Genomic DNA, 27558 nt, shown 5'->3' with positions numbered 1-27558 from the left:
AAAAAAAAAAAAAAAAAAAAGTCCATTTTCTGTGAGGTAACCCTGATATTTAAAAAATAGATGACATAAAATAGGAATTAAAATTCAGCAAGTCAATAAATAGTGACATTTTAACCTATATGAGACGAAGCCTATAGCTGTTATACCACCTCTAAGTTTACACATATGGTACACAGGCATACTTCATGCAAACGACAAAAAAAAGAAAAGATTGCCCTAACATATGGTCTGCACGATTTACAATTCCTCAACATTATCCAATATGATGGTGTGTGATGGAGGGAGAGAGAGAGAGAGAGAGAGAGAGAGAGAGAGAGAGAGAGAGAGAGAGAGAGAGAGAGAGAGAGAGAGAGAGAGAGGAGAGAGAAAAAAAAAAAGTGCCCTCCATGAAATTCTGCCTTTCATAGCTTTCCTTTGATTTACGGTTCAAAAACCCCTACCCTTCCATGTCATTGTTCTCATCCAAGTCAGTCGGTCTTTCAACTAATCTGGTGCTTAGAGAAGCCTCGCTGACACAATATCGCACTACTATCCTCCTAGGGTTGGTGTGAAAGCCATGTCAAAAATACCATCTACCTTTCATCATTAACCTTGATGCACCCTTTCTCATGCTATTCTGCCATCTGATTCACAATAAACTTCTTAAAACTTTATTCCTCAAATAAAAGCTTTTATAGTTTCACTGTTATACGTACCATAATTCATGTCTGTGTAACTATACGAATCTTACTTTCATACTTTTATAATAAATTTCAGCATATTTTTTCCCAGTCTTCTTGCAGCCAAAATTCCAACTCAAGAGACTGTATTGAATAACAAAGTTCCTAACTGCGTATTTCCAAGATTCAACCCAACTAATCCTTTCTCCACATAAATTAGCATTATCTGCCACGAAGTCTGAATACATATTACTTATTGATGAAAAATTTCATGCTACATTTCTTTCCTTTACTGCCTTGTCTAATATACAGTGTATTCATGTTGAAAACTAGGCTGTGATAGTGACAAATATATGCATATTGTATATTTCTACTGCTGAACTCTTAACATGACTAAATCTCTACAGCTGAACTCTTATGTCCATGGAAATGAAGCCAAGTCATAACTAGGGGACACATTTTGCATACTGAATGTGATAAAATTCTTGGCAGAAATGTATCACTATCCTTTTCTCCGCAAAAATGTAAAAAGACGAAAGGCTTAACTTTAGGCATATTTTTCTATTAAATAACGATAGATCCAAATGTGTGGATCTATCATGACACACTTTAGTTTGATATGCAAAAAATTTGAGTGTTGTACAAAGTAAATTTCAGAAAAATTGAAAAATATACAACTACTATAAATTATGAAATCCATAATAGTATAAAGGAATTATAGTATATGTACGTATATGATAAATACACAAATTGATGGCTGTATTGTTTGTGATACACATATACACAGCATACTATTCTTCTCTAATTTGTTTCACAAACAAAAAGATTTTGTTAACCCATCATACACACACTTGTCTTAAGTGTGATTCTTAAATGAAAATGATTATGATGATACTCAAGCACCAAAATTTAAAATAAATTAATCTACTATTGCCACTGATGAATAAAATATTTCAGTACATGTAAGAAAAGCCTCCAATAACCATATACTTAAAAAAAAATCTAACCTGGCAGTTCGGGAAGGAGAGTAAGAGTTACGATAGACACGCCGATCATCATCTCCATATAACCTGGAACGTCCTCCTGCCACACCAGACTTGGTGTCTCCATAACCCAAGTTACTTGTTCCATGCTTCTCTCCTCCATATCCACTTCCTCCTCCTCGTCCGTGCTTTTCTCCTCCATAATTACTCCCACCACCTCTACCCAGTTTATCTCCTCCATATCCCAAGTTACCACCACTAATTTTGTCGGCCCCATAACCTCCACCAAGGCGACTACCACCACTGAAACTCATAGGACCCACCCCTACATGGTCACCACCATAGCCACCACCACCACCACGGTGTCTGTCAGCACCATACCCATCGTAGGAGCCATAATTCTCATAGGAACTTCCATAATACGAACTGCCACTATCCTGCTTGGGATACCTGCTTGTTTTATCTGGGTATGAGCTGTAATCGTCATATTTCTTACCGCCATACTGACTAGTAGCGGACGTAGCTGCCGAGCTTGTCATGGCATATTTATCATCAGAGCCATACCTCCCTTTATCAGAGTATTTAGCTGGATAACCATCCTTGCTTTCACCATACCTCTGAGAGGCTAAATAATGACTGGAACCCACTTTGAAATTATCATCAATATAAACACTCTTTGAGACATATTTTGAACCCGTCACTTTATCATTCAACTTGCCACCTTTGTACTTCTCATCAGGATAATCCTTGGAGGATTGATACCCGGAGGACTTGGTGTAGGTTTTGTCATATTTTTCAAATGAGCGGTCACTGTACGACTTTGGGGGTAGTGACTTGGAGGAGGCAGAGGAAGAGGCTGGTCCTCGGCCAGAGGATTTGCGGGAGTTTGAGGATGGAGGAGGGCCAGGAGGAGTTCTTGGACGGTTGAATCTCTCAGACATCTTGGGTAATTATTCTGAAATCGTACAACTGCCATTCATATACGATGCTACAAATAACACGGATTAAAACCAATTTTCTTGACAATTCTAAACCATTAGGTTAAATGTGTACAGTCAACAAATGTTCATTCTTACAATAAAACTGCATTCGTCTAACTCAAAGTACATAAATCCATAATCATAGTTAAATTGCCTAATGTATGTGAGAGACACTTTTTTAATGGTTTAACTGTAAATTACTATCACCGGATATATAGGGAATCTGATCAATTACTTGCACAATAAAAGCACCAAAGAACATTGGAAAAGCAGATTAATAAACTGTACATAAACATACATTAATAAAATGCCATACAATACATGTACGTACATTAAAAATCATTAAAGACAAAAAGGAAAACTTGAGTTGACAAAATCAATGCAAATATTAAAATATTGAAATGGAAACACTTGCTAAAATTATAAGGAACATTATGATAAATGGCAGGCTTAGTTATAAAAAATTGCTTCAGCTAAGTTAAGTATATCTTAGTTTTACCAGACCACTGAGCTGATTAACAGCTCTCCTAGGGCTGGCCCGAAGGATTAGATATTTTTACGTGGCTAGGAACCAATTGGTTACCTAGCAACGGGACCTACAGCTTATTGTGGGATCCGAACCACATATATCGAGAATTGAACTTCTATCACCAGAAATAAATTTCTCTGATTCCGCGTTGACCGAGCCGGGAATCGAACCTGGGACCACCGGATTGGCAGCCCAGCTCGAAAACCACTCGTCCAGCGTGGAACTAATTGCTTCAGCAAAATAGTACATCTGCATAAGGTCTCCCTCACAGTATATTTCTCAAGGTAATACTGTATGCATACAGATACAACAGTACAAACACCAACACCTATCTCAAAAGTAAATCTACCTCCATTTATTCTCACTAACTACATAGATGTTAAGAATAACATTAGCAAGATTATAAAGTATCTACAGGGGAAAAAATTTTCTACCTTATTTATGCTAAACTGGAGCAGGGTTCATCCTTAATTTTGTAATTAATTTTCATGTTCCTAAATACTGTGTCATTAATGTATTACTTACATAAACTGAAATTAACTGGCAATTACATGTGACAACTCTCTAGCCAGTGACAGCTTCAAATCTGTGAAACACATAGGATAACAAACTTGGGGTTCAAAATATCTTCTGTGCTTGCAATATGAAAAAACTGCATGTATACTATCTCTAATGAGTCAATGATTCCTAATACTACTACAGTTAATACCCCTATGCCAGTGTTCTATTTTTTTACTTATAAGTGATATTCTCTCTTGGGGTTATACTACCAACTCCAGATTGCTGGTCAATGGTCTTCAAAAAAATTATTTGCTTATAGTAATTGAATTCCTAAGCAATTGGAGCCAACTACAATTCTTCACTTACAAAGAGCATCAACTACTCACCTAACAACAAACTATGAAGACCATTATTATTGCAATGAATACTGATGCATCTTCTTGCAGATGAACCTCTTGAAGCTTTGGGAGGAAGTTACATGATGCGATGTTAAGGTGGAGTAAGGAAGCAAGGTCAGCGGGACCAGTCGCAGCTAGAGTGAGAGGAGTACGAGCAAAGAGCCCACACCACTCTGCGAAAGAGGAACACAAACGGGCGCTGGGTCAGAAGAGTTTCGGGCACCACCTGGGGGATGATGGAGGATGACTCATTTTGTAGAACAGATGAAGGTGGTGGTGGTCGGAGCTGTTACACTGGCAGCAACACAGAGCTGCCGAGCCTGACCCAACTGGACCCTGCTGCCACAACACTGGCTTCGAATAAATCTCCCACTGACTTCCAGGATTTACCTGCTGCTGCTGAGTGATCAGGCCTTGCTTGGGGAGGAGGGGGCACAGCCAGGGGAGGAGGAGGTACAGGATGAGGGGAGGGAAAACATATACCTGTATGAAGGCAGAGCAGGACCAGGGAGATCCAAAGCTTCCAAGAAACCTTGGATCTTTCCTGATCCCTCTCTTTCTTTCTTTTTATTCCCCTTGCTGCCTCTCATAGGAGCAGCAGCAGCAGCAATTTCGGTCCTGAACAGCCAGGAACTGGAAATGCTGCCCCTTCATACCTGTTCGTCCAGCAACTCCTGGTTGCCCCAGGCCACCTTCAGCAGTAGCAGCGGTGGCGGCGGCAGCAGCAACACTATGTGTAAACTAAATGTGTTATCACCACATCAACACTTTTACACCAACACCTTACATCCATAAAAAGGCAAAAATTAACACATCTTCAAATATTGCTACACACTTTTTAAATGCAAAACAAAGAATAAACTGCATCTTTACATATAACACAAGGTAGAGAGACCTGAAACCACTTTATGCTTCTTAGAACTTCACCTCCTGCTGAGCGATGGCGCACGAGGGTTATGCGCAGAAATTCTTTACTGTTTGCCTTCTTATTTTCTGCTGTAAAACCTTTCCTTCTACAGTGTAATGATAAAGAGTACAATAATGAAAAAAAACTGAACAGAATGAATGGTATGGAAAGTTAATTAAAAAATTTTGTAAAATAATCTGTCACTAAGAAATGACATCCCACCAATACTAGTCCTCCTACTTTGCGTACCGAACGAGAAAATAATGCTCTGCTCTGTAAGTTTCTGATAACTTCATACATTTTATCTTTACAAAAAGTAAAGGAATATCAACACATTTCTTTAATCTTAAGAGAGCTTTTAAATACAAGTTTGAGGAATTCTGTACTCTCAAAACTGCAAAAAAGATATAAAAATTAAAAATTTAAAAATACAAAGGAGAGTAAATCAAGTGACTCGCTTTGTCTTCTGCTTTCCTTTGTACATAATTTATTATCTGAAAGACTACCATAAAAACAAAAGTTCTAGGTCCATCACGCAATTTAGGACTAGCATTGTGATATCACAAAATACTGACAAGACTTGTTATCCCATAAATTAGGTAAAAAAAATCCCTTCTTTCCAGAAAGGATAGAACTAAAAAAAAAATAAATAAATAAATAAAAAGGCCAAAATAGGGACAAAGAAGACTCAGAATGTAGGATTTTGTAAAGCATTTGGTCTGGGGGAAACCTTCATTGATGATGCAAACAGCAGCAGCAAAAATGGATGAGTCAGTGTCGAAATATTCATGGCCTCTTGATATGGCACATCGCCTATTCAGCAGACTTGATGCAGAGTTAACATGTAGTCCGTCTGGCTTTCTTCCAAGTGTATTCATACAGTTCAATGAATACTAAAACATTCTTCATCAGCTGATTCCTTCCAATGCCTTGCATACAACTGTGTATGTGACTCTTCTGAAGGCTGACTCTTCTAAAGGGTATCTTCCTCTTCCTTAGGTAGCTTCTTATATGGAAATACACATCTTTGGAGCATCCTTTTTCATACAATCAATGCAGAGCATGAAAATGTTGACAGTGTTTGCTGGCAGAAATCCAAATGGAGGGCTGATATGATTAGTGAGACAAGATGGCAATCTCTTAATCATCACAGGAAGAGGACTACACAGTCCGGTCAACCCAAATGGAACAAAATTCTGAACCATGAAGACAAAAATGCTGGAGAAAAAACTTGTGTCGAGACTCCATCTAATGATAAAAAATTCGAGACATCCGAAGGCCGTAAGACATTTTCCATTGCCTGTAACTTTGGAATATATTTTCTTTCCATCACCAGAATACAGAAACACGAAAAAGCTACTTGCAGCTTATGATTTTTCAGATAGGTATTATGAGTTAGCTCCAACTGGTTTTCCCAAGTACAAATCTGTGGTCATGCTTTAACGACAGATGCTATGGGTAGAAAACTATACTTCTATTTCCAAAGAAATTCCAGAGTCTCACTCTGAAAGACTGTGGATGCACACAATTCAAGAATAGGTAATTCAGAAGAGAACACAAGGCTTCGTTGTATTTTAGAAGATAACACAAGGTTTCGTAGAATTTTCGAAGGGGACGTGAACTTTATTTGTAATTCAGAAGAGAAAGCAAGGCACCGTTGTATTTCAGAAGAGAATGTACAGCACCACTGTATTTCAGATGAGAATGCTAGGCACCAGTGTATTTCAGAACAAAACACAAGGCTTCATTGCACAGCATAAGAGAAAGAACACATAGTACCATCTACGGTCATCTTCAGTTTCGCTGTTGAGGACGAGCCACTGGTTGAAGTCAGGTGCCACTTGAGCCTCAGAAACATTTCTTGTGCTGCAAACAGTAACTGAAGGAAGATCTTCCATCTTCTGCTGAGACTTGAGGGCTTCGTTTATATCCATGTAAATGAAAAAGACTAAGGCTTTGCTCATCCATCGACGAATGAAAATGCTGTGTGCTGCAGCGATGAAGCTGTAGTAGTCTGCGAGAGGTTGTTAAGAAGCAGGTTATGATGTTTCTAGGTCAGCAGGTCATGACATGATCAGGTAACCCCACTATGGAGCCCTACGCCCCTTAAACTTCCCAGACATTGCCACCAAGACCCCAAGGGCAGGATATCATGGCTGCTGCTGCCCCACCCAGTTGGGGGGGCACAGGTCTACATTTGACACCTACAGGGGGGCTAGACCAAGTCCAGCAGCGAGGACTATCATAGACCCATGGGGGGGCCCTTGACACAGGGTGACATAGTGGGGTACAGGGCACAGCCTCACCATACAATGATGGTCTATAGGGCATAGCTGGCCTCATGACAACCTCCTGGGAATTGAAATAAGCTATTACTTACAAGATATCTAAGGAGACCCTCTCAAACACTATTCACAAAATATAGCCCTCCAAACTACTTATTCCTCCTTGCTCTCCCTCCCACACCCACAGCTACATCAAACACTCAATTTCCACTTCAAAACAGCTTGTTCAAAGTTATTCAAGTTACTTGAAACACATTGGCTGGCACAAACATCCAAACCTGAACCATCAAAACTAACAACATAGTTCTAGTTCTAGTACTTCACATACTAATGACTTCTCCAAAATAAAATAAAAAAGTACCTTACTAAATTTCATTCCCATCCTCTTTGACAAACAAGAAAATTATAAGTCCCAGAAAATGTAAGATAACTGTCACACTAATAAAATTTGTAAAATACAGTACATGACAGTGCTGTATGATATACCGACAATGATATTACAACTTACTGTAATACCTTTAATGCAAGTCAACACTTCAATCTGTCTTTTCCTATGTTCCTATCGTGAAAGCACAGCATGCATACTGGTACACTACAGTCCTCAATATTTTGCACAGAATAAATTACAAAACTGTAGTAAATTGAGGATTGATTGATTGATTGAGAGTTATCTGGCGTCACAACTACCAGGGAGTAAATTGAGGAACTCTTAAAACTGATCTCTCCTAGGAGTTAACAATAACCAGCTACCCATCTCTGCACTATCACACCTTTTTTCTTTGCAAAGTTTTGGAAAGTAAGCATTAGTAGTAAGACTAGTATAAATCAGTCTAGAGTCAGAATTAACATAGCTATATAAAAGGTATTACACTAACCTATATATGCATAATATAATAGTACCAGTTACAGCACCTGGAGAAAAAGAAAAAAAAAGTGAACAGATTCCAAACTTACCACCTACAAAACTGTTTCAACAAACCAAAAATCCTGCACCTTACTATCCCACCAGTCATAAATAGCCTTACTTCCACGCAAACAGCTCCCTAGACTAGCTGCTAGTTAGAACCTGAAAAAGAGATCCCACAACACATGTCCATATTATCCAACATAGCCCTCCAAGGAATCATTCTTCCAAGACAACCTTGAGTGCAGAGTGCAGTGAAGGGAGAGCACAATTTGTATGATTACAGTGGACCCCAGCATTTGCAGGGGATGCTTTCCAGACCCCCAGACCCCCTGAATAACAAGAATCCATGAATACTTAGAACACTAATAAAAATGCTTAAAACTGCATATTTTGTTAGTTCAAACTCAAGAAAAACCCACTGAAAATACTTATACCTGGCTTCTTTAATAGTTTTATCACAAAAGGTGCATTTATTCATGAAATTGATATGAAAATACAGATATTTCTCAGAGAAAAATACTGCGAATATGCAAATTTCCTGCGAATAATGGGTAGATATATATGGATGGATGGATGGATGTATGAGTTTTAGGGCAAAAGCCCAGGCACTGGGGCCAAAGAAGCCATTCAGTGCCGTAATAGAGTAAATAAATTACATTATAAATGAGTTAATAAGTGTATGAAGAAAATGGTTCATATATAAATTACCATATGAGAAATGAATGAATTGATAAAGAAATTAATGTAATGGGTAGATATGGTCCGTAGAGAAATCAGCGAAAACATGAGTCCATTCCAGTGTCAAAGCCAACTGTCATCAGGTTAGCACATACACACCCAGACTGAGCTAGCTAGCTAGCTAGCTAGTGCGCTCTCTCTCTCTCTCTCTCTCTCTCGCTGCATGACCTAGAGAAAAACTTCTCTCGACCTCTCCCCCCCCCCCCACACTCAATCTCTCTCTCTCTCTCTCTCTCTCTCTCTCTCTCTCTCTCTCTCTCTCTCCTCGTTGCATGACTAGAGAAAAATTGACAATGATATATAAGTAAGAGTGTAGGTTTCCTCAACTCCAATGCTCAGCTGCCACTGGTTGACTGGTTTACAAGCTTCAATGACTAGACCATCTTTTCCTGAAAGTAACCCTTTCAGAAGATGAAATATTTTGTATTCCTGTAAAAAGTTCAAGGAAATACTTTGTTGTAAGTGACATCACCCGCCCAGAAGGCAACAAACTTAACTACTTGAAATATTGACAAATCATGATAACATCCATCATTACGAAGTTTGAATTATGTAGAGGAACAGATGAATGAAAAGGAATGGCAAAACACACACATTGCAAAATACTGCTAACCCTAGGGCAGCAACTCGAAATACATCTGATAAATGAAGTGTACAAAGAAGACAAAGAATGATTGATCCCTTGGAGGACCATAGTGGGCAGTCTTGGGTTGTGCAGTGAGTGGGATCTTGTCTTTCAGGATCTGACAAGTTTGAGCAAATGTAGAATTGTTTGCAAGGAAGTAAGGCTACCTAATTATGATAAGTTCGTAATGAACAAGAAATAACATACTTGAATCAAACATAACAGAAACCTAATTCAATACATTTCCTTAATAGGTTACCTTCATATACTAAGAGCTATAGAAAATCTGACTCAGACAAAATCTACTAGAAACGTTGTTTGGAGAAATATTCCTCAAAAGAGCAACTCAAAAGATGCATTCACTCATTCCTTATTAGGTTCAGACAATCAAACACTACAGAGCAGGAGGGAGGCACCACCCTGAAGTGAATTCTTACTAGCATTACACCTGAAAGCTTTTAAAACTTGAAGATTATTACTTAAAAGACTGAATTCTACTCAATTAAATATCTTTCCACGTTAAACCAGCGACTCCAAACTTTCAAAGGTAATGCAACTATCTCAAAACGGGCTTTATTTTGTTGCTTAACAAACACCATCAAATGGGAGATGGAAAGCCTTACCTCATCTGCTCCTCTCTGAAAGAAAGATGGATAGATTAACTAATACAAACTTCCAGTCTCTGATGCCACATACTGTCGAGATAACCTTAACAATAAACTTGTGACAAAGATAAAGTGACAAAAGGTGTCAGAAAATAAGTGAGATGTTTCTATTAGTCTAAAGAAAAATTAATCATGTACTAAAAACAGTGAAACAACTACGCCAGAACTTGAGCTCACTGCATTCCAAAGTACGGAGTATAGTCTAATTGAAGACAAAGGGGGGAGAGAGAGAGAGAGAGAGAGAGAGAGAGAGAGAGAGAGAGAGAGAGAGAGAGAGAGAGAGAGAGAGAGAGAGAGAGAGAGAGAGAGAGAAAGCGCTTTTTGGCATTATGTAGGGTACCAAATAAACAACTAGTACATCCACATTTAAATTTCAAAATATCAGGGTCTAGCACCATCCACTTAAAAATTTTTCAATAACCAGTGTTAGGCAACAGCGCAGAACACAGAGAAGCTGTCAAAATAGGAAAGCTATGAAAAATAACATGGAATAAAGTGAAAAACTGACAAATGGAAAAATGTCAGAGTTAATCAAAGTAGCAACTGTAGAGGGAAAAGGGGGCCAACAAAGGGTAAAACAAATACTTTTAAAATAAAAAAAAGATCTGTGAACAGCAAAACAACGTATATACTATACATAACGAGGCTTCCTTATTGCAACTGAAAAACCTTTGCTTACAACTCCTGGCTGCCCACACATCATACATGTCTCTATAGGTCAGCATGCCATCCCATTCATGAAAAAGAACTTCAGAACACACAAACTATTTCTTGGAAATAAGTTATTTTCTATAACATGTCCAGTTTTCCTTTAATAGGGTTAGATGTAGTAAAACAATTACCTACTTCTTCTGCCTGGTGCAGTTTCTGTCAAAATTCCCATTGATATCCTTTTAAGACTAGTTTTCATGATTTTCTAAGGATTCGTTCTCTATTATCTGTAACTACTCCTTTCCTTTCCAAATCTTCTTGCCCTGTGATGTACCAAGTCTATATCCTATGTCATGGGTTCCAACTTTCTAGCCAACTTCGTTTGCAATAACTTAAATGATATTTTCCATCCATGGACTTTTTTAAATTTTGTGGCTGTGCCCTTCAAAATTTCACCCTTTGGATCTATATAATTCTGCTAAACTCATTCAGCAAAACTGCATGTATAAAAATTTCTAAACAAGTAATCAAAGCTAAAACCAATCTCACACACTGTACACATACTCACAAAAGTATTTCCCAGTCCTCAACAACAGTATTTCCTAGTCCTCCACAACAAACTGCAAATACTAAATGAGAAAAAGTTGACACAGCCCACAAAAGACAGCTATGTAAATGCAACCTGAATTCCTCAAAAGAAAAAATCAACACACCACAAGACAGTATGTTTAGAGCAGTGGTTCTTAACCTTTTTATTACCACGCCCCCTCTAAGAGTTGGTCCTGTCTTTCACGCCCCCCTTGCATCCATGAGAAAGAGATGGGGTTTGGAGGGACAGGAAGGGAAGTCAATTATTACAAAACTTGGGCAGCCCAACGAGCCTAACTAAAGTAACGTTCTAAGGTGGTACTTGGGCTTTTTTGCATAAACTTCTGAATATTAGTTCCTCACTCTTGTTACGAGAATAACGAATATAATTAGAGAATTTTTTTTTCCCTAGGGCTCATGCCTCCCTTGGAAATTGCTAACACCCCCTTAGGGGGGCGCGGCCCCCAGGTTATGAACCACTGGTTTAGAGAGAGAGAGAGAGAGAGAGAGAGAGAGAGAGAGAGAGAGAGAGAGAGAGAGAGAGAGTTGACACTCCCCCAAAAGATGGTATGTAAATGTAACCTGAATTCCTCAAAAGAAAAACCTTCAACACACCCACAGGCCAGTATGGAGAGAGAAGGAGAGAGAGAAATTACAAGCAGATGATGCAGACCTTGATATGTTATTTAATGTGGCTGATATCTCAAGAAAAAGAAAATGTAAAATGGAAAGACTAATGGGAGATGTTCAACACTACAGTACTGTTCGTACTGTACTTCAAAAAAACAAGTAATATTAGAAAGGGTCTGGATTACCTTTCTCATTATGCTGTTACCAGAAATCTTCAACTCCACCAACCGAGAAGCCTCACTATCTGAAACACAGGACAAAAAATATTAAAAAGCTGGATCGTTGGTCGTGTTGTAAAAATTTTTTTTTAATTGGAACACAATCATGAAATGCTTTATTCACTGTATAACTACCCCATCTGCACCAAAATGCTTTAGCTAAAGAGGTGGAAAGCCACTGCCAAGCAAGAACATGGCATATCCTTATGGCCACAGCACTCAGACTTCTGCAATCTATGATCCTAACCTTCTTACAGGGTAAAAAATGAATTGGCGATGCTGTGAAATCTCTGCCATTGGTCAAATGACATCATCAGAAAGAAAAAAGCTTTTCCAATCACAAGAAGAAATTTTATGATGTGAGTCACCGGTGGAGCGGCAAGTGCACATCATGTTTAAGGCAGGTTAGGCTAGGCTAGACCAGGCTATGATATTCATTGGTATAGATGTATGGAAAATTACAAATTTTTAACCAATTTGAATTTTTCATAGCTTATAAACCTAAGGTCTTTACGTAAGGGAAAATCTCTAAGCGCTAGCTGGATCAAGTTAAAAATAGAACAAGGTTTGGTGACACCTTGATGATAGCCAATGGGGAGACAGTAGGCGGAGTGTAACCTCTCTTCCCAACTCACATGACATAACATAACAGTTATCTCCCAGCACCAGTAACTCTGAGGGGTGGCATGAGGTGGGCCATTTATATAAGACCTTAGGTTTGTAAGTTATGAAAATGATATTGTTATGATACAATAAAGTTTGTTCATACTTACCTGGCAGATATATATATAGCTGTATTTTCTGAAGTCCGACAGAATTTTAAAAACTTCCGACACACGCAGTGGTCAGCCAGGTGGTTAGTACCCATTCCCGCCGCTGGGAGGCGGGTATCAGGAACCATTCCCATTTTCTATTCATAATTTTTATTTCCACTGTCCCTGAGGGGAGGTGGGTGGGTACTTGATTATGTATATATATCTGCCAGGTAAGTATGAACAAACTTTATTGTATCATAACAATATCATTTTGTTCATGAAACTTACCTGTCAGATATATATATAGCTGAATCCCACCTTTGGAGGTGGGAAGGGACAGAATAGAAGGATTTTAGGAAACAAATGCATGCAGATGATTTACATCTTGGTTCCACCTGTTAGCATAGCTGGCTTCGTGGTTACTGCCACGTAAGTCTGCTTGTGCTACTAGAGTTGCCAGCGAGGTAGAGACCTATATAGCTGGTGCACTCCAGATGATCTGTCAACAGGGGCGAGACCACGACGTGACTAGACCATATTGACCATACCATGAGGGCTAAGAAGTAAAATAATATATATATATATATATATTATATATCACCACCTGACCAACCTAGCCAAAGTTAAGGTGTTTTAACTAAGGCTTAAGAGTTAAGAAGTCGCCGTTGTCGCGACTCGTCAACTAAATTAAGAGCTCTTCCTAACCATTTTCTACAGGATAGGATGAGTGGTACTTCTTGCCCCCAAGATTGTGTCTGCAGACACGTATGGCCCTAGCGAGCAGCAGATCTCATATGCCATCTTCACATCTCGCAGGGAGTGTGAAGTGAACACAGAGTTGCTTCGCTAAAACATGGTACTCAGGATGTTACTGAGTGCCATGCTCTGTTGAAATGCTTCCGAGGCCGCGCCCTCACCTCGTGAGCATTTAGATAAAAAGATTTCAAATCTTTGTGCAAACACAATGAAGGAGCATTTTTGAAAGAACTCCTTAACACTAAAGCCAGGGTGTTCTTCGATATGGGCAAGTCTGGTCTTTTTCGGAACACTGCAGATTGCCCGAATGACTTCGACTTTCTTGAGTTTTATGTAGATAAAACTTGAGAGACCCGACAGGGCACAGGACTCTCTCTGGCTCCTGCCCACTAACTTGTGCCATCCTTGCTTCCAAGCTCCTGCCCCAAGGACAAAACGGGTTTCCATTCTTAGGCCACAACGGAAGGCTTAGAGAGCACACCGCCTTGTCTTCTCTAAAGCCAAAACTTGTGACGATGGCTTAAAATTTCACTAACCCTCTTTGTCGTATCTAGGGTGGTTAGAAGAAGGCCTTCCTGATCACATGCAAAAAGTTAACAGGTAGGAGAGGTTCGAATGCTTTAACATCAAGAACTTCAGACTACGTCTAAGTTCCATATTGAAAGCTTCGATCTGGACATGCACAGTCAGTCCGTTTGTACTAAAGTCAGGTGACCGACCAGTTGACCAGTCAGACGAATCAAGGACAGCAAGGCTGTACCCTGAAGACCATAAGGGGCACTATTCTTCGCTGAAGGATGAGTGGTCTGGACTGCCTGGGCGATTCAATCTAAGCAAACCTTGGGGGTGTATCAACGCAACCCAACGTCGTCAGCAAATCAACTCCTGACTCGAGCTTCTGGTGCCAGGAGAAAGGAGCGAGGAGCAAAAAGGCGATTCAGTCCCGAAGGAAGAATGCCTGACAGTCCAACCTGGTCTCATGTTACACGATCATCGGGGGTGTATAAACGCAACTGACTTCGTCAACAAGAAACTCAGGGCTACTATATGTCGCCTGATCTCGCACGAGTGTCTGACTCCGAGAAAACAGGTGAGACAAAAAGTAGATGGTGAGCGAGTTTCGAGATTCCACAGAACTCAAAGATCGTGAAGGGCTTTGTTGTTTGACAGACGCAAATCTCTGAGCCCAAAGGCCGTCAACAACATATTTGCATATTCTTTAATAGTTGTGACTGCCAGCTTATCCCATTCTTCAGACGGAAAAGGAAGACGGTAATCTTATTCCTGTCAACCTCTCGATAGTCTGAACGTAGTCAGACTATTCGATTCGTACGGACTTTTGCAATCCTGTAACGAACCTGTAGAGGATCGTTACATTTTACGCCTGTTGTTATAATAGGCTCTTTCTCGTAAACTCGAACAAGGACCGAGAGAAGATACTTCTTAAGATATGAGAGAGCTGTGGAATATCAGAGTTGATCTGGACCACTGGTTCCCAAAAACTCGTTTCGAGGACTGGAGGGACTACCGAATCGCTTTTACTTCTTTCAGATTAAGATCCAGGACATCTGAAACCCTATCCAGATGTCCGGCACCTTCTTTCTATCACCTCAGGTGATAGACGCACTGAGAGATGTTCAGAATCATTGCTAGATCTTGAATAATATTTCAGTTTCCGGTAGGAAAAAACTGTGGTCTGAATTGCAGTCTATTCGGGGAAAACAAACTTCTTCAGGAAGGAAATGGTCCCCAGCAAGCTCATCCATTCCCTCCCCCCGAGTATGCTTACTTCCCTAAATAAGGCTGCGCTTTGCCTAAGCAGGAGAGCAAATAAAAGTGCAATGTTGCGGTAGACTCGTAGTTCCATACCGTGCGGTAACGAGCACCGAAAGGATTAAGAGATAACTCTGTTGAACATAGTAAGGCAAAACGAATGCAACGTTTATTCATTCACGTAAGAAATCCCCTCAATCTTAGGCTAAAGTCCGTGATTGTAGGACAGAGATACAGTTAGTCAGTCAATCCCGCAGGAGAGACGTAACCGTCAGCACAGAGATACGGTTAGTCAGTCAATCCCGCAGGAGAGAGAGACGTAACCTACCGCGCATGACAGCGCACGATCTGTTACTGAATACTGGCTCGGTTGGACTGGAGGACAGACAGCGTGACAGCAGCAGCAAGCAGCTTACGAACGTCGTCTCTTAACTTTATGTCTGGGTTGCAAGCTACCCTATTCTACGAAGAAATAGGTCCGTTATTTTTTGAGCAGAAAGACTCTCAAGCTGGTATATTTAAGCGAAACAGAAAACGCTAAATATATAGATGCGTTTGTGTCGTCAGAACACTACCATACAACGGTAAAAGATAAATCGGAAACTCCTGTTAGGCTGCAGGGAGTAACGATTAAATGTCCTTAAAATAGACAATAGACCTCTCGGTTGCCATCCGAAGAGGTAACTACAGCAAGCGTATATGACTTGAACCAACCAGAAGTAAAATAACGCAAGGCAAAAAATGAAATTATATCACAATAAAGTTTGTTCCTACTTACCTGGCAGACATATATATAGCTGAATTCGGAAATACAGCTACATACATATCTGACAGGCAAGTTTCATGAACAAAACTTAAGAGAATCGAAGCAGTCGAAGCAGTCAGCTCAAGCTTCTTATGTTATTGGACATAAGCGTTCATTGACGTAGTCTACAAGTCTATTTCTTGTACGAGTCTGCGAATGACGAATGAGAGCTCTTCCGAATCTTGTCAATAAGAGCTTATTCGCTTACGCAATATCAAGTTAATGAGATGTTTGTCATGAGAAACTAACCCATTTACGGGACAAAGAGATATTTTGTCAAAGAGATACCCACTTACTTGACAAAACGAAAGTATATTGTCAATGGGGGAAAGTCACTGAATTGACAAAACGTAATCCAGGGAGTCGAGCATTTAATTTTTTCCAATTCCCGTCTCAAACGAGGAAGGGGCAAGAATCCTGTTAAGAGACTGGGCTTACGGCAAGTAGGACGACGATGTTCAATTCGCAGCGTGATCCCGACTAGAAACTAACAAAATCTATCATCTGAAAAACCCTTTCAGATGGGCTAAAAAGCTTGGAAAATTATCCTGGGAAGAGGAAGAAACTCTCCAACCAGCTTCCTCTCCCGTATCACAACTAATGCCTGCTAAAGCTTAAAATTATTGGCAGTATGGCAAAGGAAGTCCTGTCTTGCGCTTTCCTGAAGAGCGTCCTTTTGATGAGTGCCTTTGCAAGAATCCTACTGAAAGTTGCCGAGAGTCCTGACGTGCAGGACATCGAGCCTTACATAACCGTAACTGCCTTATCGCAAAGTCTTGACTGCGGTAGTGGCAACTTAAATTTATTGGCAGAATGGCAAAGGTTGCGGTAGAGCAAACGAGATCTTCCTTAACTCCATCCACCTATGCGAAAAGCAATATTAATTGACAGAGACCTCTTGAATTCACGAAACCCGATGTCTTGCTGGGTTTCGAAGAAGAAGTTGTCTGTTCACTTTAAGCTTCCTCCGAAGCACTGCCTACTTCACATTCTTTGCAGGTGAGGTAGAAGGTATCACCGAAGGTAGAGGTAAAAAATTCTTTAGGCCCAAATCTGAAACAAGAGCTTGAAGAGTTCAACAGAAACGTTCAGCCAGGCGACACACCTGGCGTGCGCTGGTGCACGCTCGGCGTCCACTGGCGCGCGCTCGGCGTCCACTGGAGCGCGCTCGGCGTCCACTGGCGCGCGCGGAGCGCGCTTGGCGTGCACCCGCGCGCGCCTGGAGTCCATCCGAGCGTCCCAGGCGTCCGCTCTCAAAAGCTTCCTGCTACTATGACTTCTTTTACGTATTTCTCGGTGGAAAGACGGACACGAGTTCAGGCGACGTTCGCCTTCTTACTTCTCACTGAAACGCATAACGAGAGAGAGAGAGGACGTGAAGCGTCCTCTTCTATAAAGCTTCTATGTAGAGCGAGTCCTTCCGAAAGCTCCAACCCCTGCACGGAGAGGACGCTTCGGAGGACGAGAAGCAAACTTTCAGGATTCGTGCACGCGCACGCACTTTGGCAGTCTGGGGATTTTCATCAGAAACTGCCGAAGGCACGCCAGATCGGTGGGGGTTCCTTGTAACCCTCCTTAGGCTTTCGACATGCTCCCTCCAGGGTCCTGGGAGTCAAGCAGAGGTCCCGGCCTAGAGGCGAAACGAGGCCGATCTGACGCACCCTCCATCTACACAAGGGGATCACTGCACTTCTGCACTTCACTTTTACTCTCTAAAGCAAGCACTTTCGATTCTAAGTTACGAATCGAAAGAGTATAAGAGAAAGGGCAATTCCTCTACAGACACTGCTTAGGGCCCGAAGGCAATACTGCAGGGTTAGGAGTAACAATTACAGAAGTAGCACTTCACAGCAATGAAGAAGAGCGAGCACCTCTCGTAGACATATTCATAGCCCGTAGGCCATACTACAGGGTTAGGCAAAATAAAGTCTACAGGAAGGTTAGCAGGTTCACTACCCTGACTTTTGTTACTGATTAATTGCGTACATACGAATCATACGTCTTCCTTACGGAATTAGACATGTTTACTGATTAATTGCGTACATACGAATCATACGTCTTCCTTACGGAATAGACAAAGTCTCACACTCCTTACATGACAAATCTCAACAAAGAAGGAAGACCCATACCCCATCGTACATACAAGTGCGGATCTACCGAAGCTTTCGGTAGCCACACCCTATCTTTGCAGACAACCCGTCTGAAACTAGCCTAACTAGATTCAGATATTTAAGCAAAAATGAATCAAATTCAAATCAATTTAAGATAGCGTCATGCCTAGCCACAAATCCAAGTAAATAAATCAAAAGACAATTAGGATACTTAGCAGCAATGAAGTTTCCAAAATCCTAAGACGGAGGTACTGAAAACAGGTGTTTTCAGCACCGGCGACAGAAAAATTATGAATAGAAAATGGGAATGGTTCCTGATACCCGCCTCCCAGCGGCGGGAATGGGTACTAACCACCTGGCTGACCACTGCGTGTGTCGGAAGTTTTTAAAATTCTGTCGGACTTCAGAAAATACAGCTATATATATATCTGACAGGTAAGTTTCATGAACAAAATGGAATTTTTATTCTAAAATTAATATTAATAATACAGTGGTACCTCGACATACGAAAGGCTCAACTTACGAAAAACTCGAGATACGAAAGCAAATAAGAAAAATTTTACGGCTCTACATACAAAAATTGCTCAAGTTACGAAAGGTTGTTGCTGTAAAGTCCCGAGATTCACCCGGACCCCTATAGTAGCGTTGCCCCTGCTTCTCCTTCCTTTTCTTCCATTGATTCGTCGATGGAAGTATCGGGAAGTCGCCAGGGTTTTATTTGTAATGTACCCCCCTCTTCTTCGGGAGTTTTTTCGGTTCCCGAGAAGGGTGAGGTTTTTTCATCATTTTCTTCTCTTAATGAGTCAGAGGCGTCCAAAATGGTGGCAATTTGGAAGACGCTTGGGCTAGGGGTACCCCGTCCTTAGGGGGGTTGCTAGCGCATTTTGAGGAGGCTCACACCCCACCTCCCCAGTCCAGCCAGGCCATCCCCCCCTCCAGGCCTCGTCTCCACGGGAGGAAGCAGTTGGTCATCTTGTATTGCACCGCCAGCTGCCGCCGCCTTGTCTCGGAGTGATGCTGCGGCGTCAGCCCCGTTGTTGTCGTCACAGGGCCCATCTTTGTGTATTCCTCCGCCAGTGGCGTCTCTTTACCCCCTCGCTCAGATGGGAGGTCGGGAGGTCGTGAGGTCACCACCGCTTGTGACGTCACTCTCATTGATGACGATGACGTATCTTCCAGTCGCCTTCGAGCCGCCTCTCTTAGACGTGACGTCATCTCTGCCACCCAGTTCGAAACATCTCCCTTCCTTGTCTTCGGAGCCTTCTCTGACACATCAGTCCGAGCTCATATGCCAGGCGGTGCTTCAGAGGCTGGACTCTGTTTTAGATGTGAAGTTGGCTGCCTTATCGGTTGGGAGGACTGGTAGGAAACGCGTTGCTTCGTCCCCGCCTTCCAACAAGAGTGCGCATAAGAAGCTGGTGCTGTCTCCCTCTCCCTCTTCCCCCTCTACGCCTCGTGGGCGTGTTAAGCATTGGAAGGCTAAGGACCTTGCCCTTCCTTCGCTGCCGAGGGAGGAACAGCACGGACGTGTTCAAGAGAGTGCTGTGGTTTCGGGCAGTGTTAGTGATGTGTGTTCTGCAGGGGTTGCTTCGCTGCTGAACCTCGTATGTGCAACCACCCCACACCCCCACCCCGTCGTTGCACATCACAAGCGAGTGGCAACCTCCCCCGTCCGTGCACGTGATGGTAGTGCCCCTTCTTCTACCAGGCCTATTCATCGCCGTAAAGACCTGAAGGCGCCTGTCAAGAAGACGAAGGAAGTGAGCACAGAGGTGGTGCAGCTGGAGTGTTTGCTTGCTTCCAAGTCTTCCACTATAAGGGATTCTCCGTCAATCTCGAGTGCTCGAGTTTCCCCCCCCATCTCACGTACGTACGGCCGCCACGCCCGTGTCCATTCATGGCCGTCTGGAGTCACCTGTTGAGGTAAGTGATGTGCCTGATGTTTCAGTGGGTCCGTCTCGGAGGCAGACGCTTGGACCCAGCCCAGATAGGCTAATAGAGATTTCAGACTGTTTGCCTACTAACCCTTCTGTGAATTTTGGTGAAGAAAACGCGTTAGAGGAGGCTACACATCCTTCTTGTCGTCGGTCGCCGGGGCCAGAGCAGGAAGAAGGGGACACGCAGGAGTTTCTGTCTTCCTTTTCAGAGGTTGTTGATCTCATTTGTGGGTTCAACAATCTGGAAAGTAGGACTCAAGATCAGTCGTCCTACACTCCTTCTTGCTTGGAAGCCTTGGTGGGAGCTGCTCAGGACCCCAAATCATCTCTCCAGCTGCCGTTGTCAGGGCATGTTCAGTCGGTCTTGCAGAAGGTTAACGCCTCTGTTTCTGACCGGGACGGTTCACTTCGCTCTAGAGGCTCTACCAAACTCCTACCCCCACCTCTCACAAGACATAGGAAGTACTATGCTACAAGCTCTGCATTTTTGTTGTCATGCCACCTTAACCCAGACATCATTCACCTGAGGCCGGGTTTGACTTTGGAACAGGTGAGGTCCGTGGCTCCATCCTTATCTCCGCAAGACGCCTTATCCTTGGAATCTACGGCGTCCTCCATGTTGCAGACGGTTTCTTGGCTGGACCTCTGGTCTGTGGTGATTGCCAAGATAGCTTCTGACAGGTCCCCTGATGGGTTGGTGAGTGCTGCCTTGCTTGCCAGTCTTTTGCAATCCGGGGGCAAGGCGTTTTCTTATTTGGCTCACATCAGTGCCAATTTATGGGCTAATCTTCTGGTTAGGAGGGACGCGGCTTTGTCTAGGATGGAGAGGTCGCTAGACACCGACTCTTGGCTGGCCTTGAGGAACAGTGACCTGGTTAGAAATCGCAATTTTTGTTTCCACAGACCAAACTCAACAATGCAATACACCGACGTCGGGCTGACACCAAGGACCGTCTGGTGTACCAGGCTGTGTCTAAATCAGAGCCACGCCCTCAGAGACGTTTGGCCCCCCCTCTCCTCCCCCGGTCCAGCAGCAATCGAGGATATCGTCCCTTAGTAGGCCATCAAGGACCTAGAGTTTGGCAGGGCCTTCCCGTTCGTCACAGCCCAAGTCTCATGATCAACGCCCCTTTCGCTCTCGTTCCTTTAAACCAAGAAGAGGCCCTAGGAGCAGAGGTCAAGGGGGCTGTCGGTAGGTTGGGCGCCTCTCCCTCTCCTACGCCATGGGTGGGGGGGTGCCTGGCTAGCCATTGGGCCAAGTGGCAGTGTTACGGGGCGGAGAAGTGGGTGGTAGATGTCTTTCGGGTGGGATACCTGTTGCCATTCGACTTCTCTCCTCCTCTGTCGGACAAGCCGCAGCTCAGAAAGACGTATCCACCAGATTCTCTGAAGTTCTTGGCTCTTCAGGAGGAGGTACAGAAAATGCTGGACAAGGATGCGATAGCAGAAGTAGTGCGTCCGTCCCAGGGGTTTTACAGTCACATCTTCTTGGTGCCCAAGGCATCGGGAGGATGGATGCCTGTGATCGACTTATCCACCTTGAATCGCTTCATCAGACAGACACGGTTCAAGATGGAGACCCCACGCTCAGTGTTGGCAGCCGTGAGGGAAGGCGACTTCATGCTGTCGATAGACTTGAAGGACGCATACTTCCAAATCCCTGTTCATCCCACGTCCAGGAAGTTCCTTAGCTTCTCTCTGGCGGGCAAGATCTTCGAGTTCAAAGTCTTGTGCTTCGGGTTGACCACAGCCCCTCAGGTGTTCACAAGGGTCGTTTCTCTCGTGTCAAGTTGGGCCCATGCTCAGGGGATCCGTTTGCTCAGGTACCTCGACGATTGGTTGGTCTTGGCAGTTTCCAGGGAAAAGCTGCTGCAAGACAGGGATTGTCTTCTTCGGTTCTGCCTGGACCTGGGCATCTTAGTCAACCAGGAAAAGTCGAACCTCGTACCCACTCAAAGGATTCTCTTCCTGGGCATGGTCATCAATACGACAGTGGCGAGTTTTCCCGTCTAATCAGAGATTGGAGAAGTTGCGGGCTGTGGCGCGCAACTTCCTGTCAAAATCGCTTCAGTGGCAGGTTCTTCTGGGAGTGCTATCTTCCCTGGAGAAGCTGGTCCCTCATGGGCGTCTTCATCTTCGGTCTCTGCAATGGAGACTGCGGGAATTCCGGTCTATGGCGGGAGACTCTCCCCCGTTTATGGTCCCACTGTCTTTGAAAGTGAGAGAAGACCTTCGTTGGTGGCTGGACGACCAGAATCTATTGAAGGGCGTCCCTCTGCACTCTCTCCCTCCGGACTTCCTTCTGTTCTCGACGCCTCCCTCGCAGGTTGGGGCGCGCACTTAGGCGGCCTCATCGCTTCAGGCGTTTGGGGTTTAGAGGACAAGTAGCAGCATATCAACGTCTTGGAGTTGAAGGCGGCTTTCCTGGGTCTAAAGGAGTTTCGGGGGATGGTAGAGGGTCACTCTGTCGTTCTCATGTCGGACAACACCACGGTGGTAGCCTACCTGAACAAACAGGGAGGCATAGTTTCTCAGCAGCTTCATGCCTTGAACGTTGAGCTTCACTAATGGGCAATCAGCAATTCGGTAGAGCTTTCAGCCAGGTATATCCCAGGGAAACAGAACGTGGTCGCAGACAAACTCAGTCGCCGGGATCAGATCTTAGGCACAGAGTGGTCCCTTCATCAAGTGGTGGCGGACAGACTTTTCCAGATTTGGGAGAGACCCATGCTGGACCTTTTCACGACACATTACAACAGGAAGCTGGAAGTGTTCTGTTCAGTGGTTCCAGATCCCTTGGCATTGGCAGAAGATGCATTCCAACATCCCTGGGACAACCTGGAGGTGTATGCCTTCCCTCCGTTTTGTTTGATCCGTCAGGTTCTGAACAGGCTGTTGGGTTCACAGGGTCTCAGAATGACTCTGGTGGCCCCTCTGTGGCCTCAGGCGGAATGGTTTCCAGATCTGCTATCGTTGTTGTCGGAGATTCCGAGGGAGATTCCGCCTTGGCGGCATCTCCTGTGTCAGCCCCATGCAGAAAGGTTCCACCAGTAAGTAGAATCCCTGTCTCTTCACGGTTGGAGGCTATCAACTATCTCCTCCGAGAGAGAGGCTTTTCTCAGAAGTCAGCTGGGCACATGTCCAGCAGTCTTGGGAAGTCAACCTCCGGGGTTTACCAAGGCAAATGGGCGATCTACTGTGATTGGTGTCGTAAATGGGGTTTTTCTCCACTCGCGACCTCTGTTCAGCGAATAGCAGACTTTTTAACCTTCCTCAGAGACGAGAAACGTTTGTCTGTGTCTGCTATTAGAGGCTACAGGGCAGCTCTGAGTTTGGTGTTACGCCTAAAGGGTATCGATGTCTCAAGCCCCCCACCCCAAAGTGGGATGTTTCCTTGGTGCTTAAGAGCTTGACTAAGAGCCCAAATGAGCCCTTGCGTCGCTCATCTGATAGGAACCTGACGCTTATAGGAACCTGACACTTAAGACAGTTTTCCTTTTGGCTTTGGCATCTTCCAAAAGGGTAGGAGAGCTCCACGGTCTGAGTTATGAGGTGAAGCACACCAGGGGTTGGAAGTGTGTCCTTCGAATTTGTTACGGGGTTCGTGGCCAAGACCCAAATCCCTCGGTGCATGATGACAGGTTCGCTTCGTTCTCCATTCCCTCACTGACTGACTTTGTGGGTGGTGATGCTCAAGAGCTTTTGTTGTGCCCTGTCCGGGCACCTTAGACCAGGCCGCTGCAGGCTCTTTGTCAGTACAGGCCGTACGAAGAAAGAGGTGTCTAAGAATACTATCTCTTCTTGGATACGGGAAGTCATCAGACAGGCATACTTGACCCTTGATGATTCCATCGCCACGTCTGTGCAGGCTAGAGCACATGACGTTAGGGGTATTGGTCCCTCTCTGGCTTTCAAAAAGAACTTGGCTGTACATAGAGTGGTGAGTGCTGGTACTTGGTTACGCCAGTCCAAGTTCACCTCTTTCTATCTTAAGGATGTTGCCCACAGATCTTTGGACATTTTCCCTGGGTCCAGTGGTGGCTGCCCAACAGGTTTGTAACTCATCGTTGTCCGTAACGGGGCACCTTTGTATCTTACCTAAGATGATTATGTGGATAAGTGAATGAGTGAGTTGGCTGGCCTCCTTCTTTCTCTTGTACCTTTCCTTCTTCCTTCTTGCGGTTTAAGGAATTGACACATCATTTACTTCTATTTACTATTTATGATGGTTTTTCAATTTTTGAAATTGATCTATAAATAAGAGGAGATAGTTTTTAAAAACAAAAAAGTAAAAACAGCAAAAAGAATTTAAAACTATAGAAATTAGGACAAAATTTGTCATACGTATTGTGCATCTATATGGATGTTTTGTATGTTTCAATATCATAGTGCAAAAATGACCCCCCAACAAGTTAACCTCCTTGAGAAATGACTGGTACGTCACATAACAAGTGGGGAAGAGAGGTCAAACTCTGCCTATTCTCTTGCCATTGGCTATCATCCTAGTGCCACCAAACCTTGTTCTATTTTTAACCGGATCCAGCTAGCGTTTAGGAGATTTTCCCCTATGTAAAGACCATCAGGTTTACACTGTATATAAACAATGTATTTGTTGTCCTACAATAGGTTACTCATAATGTATGTAATCCCACTATAAAATGTAGTAATATGTAACCTCCCAACACCAAACAACTGTCTTCTCTAGCAGAACTTGCACAGGATGGCTAATTTTTTTAGCTTTATTTATTTCAAACATTTTTCACAAAAGTTCATTATTTATTTTTCATGTACAGCATCTCCATGTAAGGTTTAGTTCTGTCTATTGGTAATGGAAAAAGCAACACATTAGGTTTATCTAAGATACTGACATTTAGTACTACACATAATCTGAATTATTTTAAAAAGTTCACAAAAAAACCTTACTTTCCACATCCCTGTCACCACTACACCTCTGTGACAGCAGACTTGTTGATGTGAAGATATCTGAAAACAGAAAAAAAATCTCGGTACAGAACCATAATAAAGATAAATGTTCTACTATAATAATGTATCAGAAAAAAATCTTCATTACCTTCAAATTTTACATACTTCAATCTACTGCCAGTCATGAAAAAATTCATGGAGCTTCGTTTGCCAATGGAGAATACATAAACAAAATATTTCATCAAAATTCCTCTTACTTTTTTGGTTACAGGGTAATTAGTAAATGTAACTCAATAAGCCAAAAACAATGATCCATACAAGAAAATGCAATATTTCCTCTTTTATCTTAAGTTTTGATAATTAATGTCAAAGAAATTGCGAGCAATGGCATCTGTAGAGATTCCATGAGGCGGCAGGAGGGAACTTAGTTTACCACCTTCCAGTGCAAGGAGAAACCTCTTGTAGTGTACACGTTCGAGTTTCACCTCTGACATTAACTTGCTTTTACCTATGTTTATCTTTGTTTTGGCAAGAATTTCATCATGCCAATGAGGAAAAGACTAGCAAAACATCTCGCTAACATACAAAGAAAATTTGCTCTAATATGATTACAGAATATCATAATATACGCGACATTAGCGTAGTTAGTGAAGAGATAAGAGGGAGGGGGTGCAGTACCCCAGGCTATGGTCTTTGAGCAAAGGGATCTTCATTTATGATAAATAACATAGTTTTGGTTTATTAATACCCAAAAAGGAATATGAAATTCATAATAATCATGATTTATTAACATTTTCTTTGTAAAAAGAGAGTACACGTTCGAGTTTCACCTCTGACATTCTCTTGATTTTACGTCTGTTTATCTTTGTTTCGGCAAGAATTTTGTCATGCCAAAGAGGAAAATACAAGGAAAACATCTCGCGCTAACATATAGAAGAAAATTCGCTGTAATAAGCCGAGTTAGTGAAGGGGAGAGAGGGGGTTACCTAGGAAGGAGTGCCCCATCTTGCCTCAAGCAGTGCCCCAGGCTACGATATATGAGCAAAGGGATCATTATTCATGATTAAATTATGATAAATAACACAGTTTTGGTATATTAATACCCAAAACAGAAGTATGCATTCATAATAATCATTATTTATTAACACTGCCTTCATAAAAATACAAAGGAAAACTTTGAACGGCAGCATCTCAAAACTATACTTATTGACCTTCAAAATCTATCTTCTCACTTAGTTTTAAAGCTATAGCACTGAAATTTGGTATATAACTCAGAATGACAGTATAGAACAATTAAATAAAGCTCTCTTTTTCCAATTTTTGTTTCATATCTAGCAAAAAACTTACTTAAAAAAAATCTCCTCATTTGATTGAAGGTCTACATCAGGTCTATATATGGTAGTAATCCCAGGTCTTAATATTAAATATCAAGGGAGGAGATAGAATTTGAAAAATTGTTATTTTCGGGACAAATCGCCCAGGCATCACAAAACCGAAAGTCAGAGGCAAAAATCATATGCGGTTTGGAGATGTCCTAAGTCACCTTATCAAGTGGTATAAAAATCAAAGTACTGTCCTTAAAAAATGGCATTGATTAGCTGGCCAGCCCCCTTGACCCTTGAACGCCGAGCCTCTATTTACTAGTGTCTGTCGTATGCCGGCAGCGTTCGAGAGTTAGCGCCGAAGCGGAATTTTTTTTTTTTTTTTTTTGTTTTTTTTTTTTTTTTTTTTTTTTTTTAATTACAGCACGCTAACTTTTTAAGATTAAGAGTTCATTTTTGGCTCCTTTTTTTATCATTGCCTGAAGTTTAGTATGTAACCATCAGAAATTAAAAAAATATATATATAAATATTGGAATATATGACAGCACGAAAAAAAAATTCATATATAATTGTATACAAATCGCGCAGTGAGCAAAATGGTTAAAGCTAATAAGTTAATTTTTTTTTGTATTGTGCACTAAATTGCAATGATTTTGGTATATAACAAACTGTAAAACGATCAAAGCAACACAGAGGAAATATTATCACAAAACGATGCAGGAATTCATAACGCGCGGATGTAAAAAGTTTTTTCAAGAATTCACCATAAATCGAAATATTGTGCTAGAGACTTCCCGTTTGTTGCAAAATTAAGGTAAATGAGTGAATGTTACTAGAATGTAAGAGTTTTAGCTTACAATTGCGTTTTTCTACCATTTCGGTCGAGTCAAATTTGACCAAAGGTTGAAATT

At 42.3% G+C, this 27558-nt stretch overlaps 1 protein-coding gene across 1 annotated transcript in view; it reads right to left on the bottom strand.

Annotated features, from left to right (window-relative positions):
• Positions 1-27558, bottom strand: part of LOC135200150 (hornerin-like) — a 196679-nt gene that overhangs the window by 151102 nt on the left and 18019 nt on the right. The window contains 4 exon segments of the mRNA XM_064228499.1: positions 1667-2597; positions 4039-7309; positions 12232-12290; positions 25325-25384. Of these exon segments, the coding sequence (XP_064084569.1) occupies positions 1667-2583 (917 nt within the window). The 5' untranslated portion in view covers positions 2584-2597; positions 4039-7309; positions 12232-12290; positions 25325-25384.

Source organism: Macrobrachium nipponense, chromosome 26 (genome assembly GCF_015104395.2).
Source record: "Macrobrachium nipponense isolate FS-2020 chromosome 26, ASM1510439v2, whole genome shotgun sequence".
Classification (NCBI taxonomy): Eukaryota; Metazoa; Arthropoda; class Malacostraca; order Decapoda; family Palaemonidae; genus Macrobrachium; species Macrobrachium nipponense.
The sequence above is the reverse complement of the archived record's forward strand: the minus strand, read 5'-3'. Positions and strand labels throughout refer to the sequence as shown.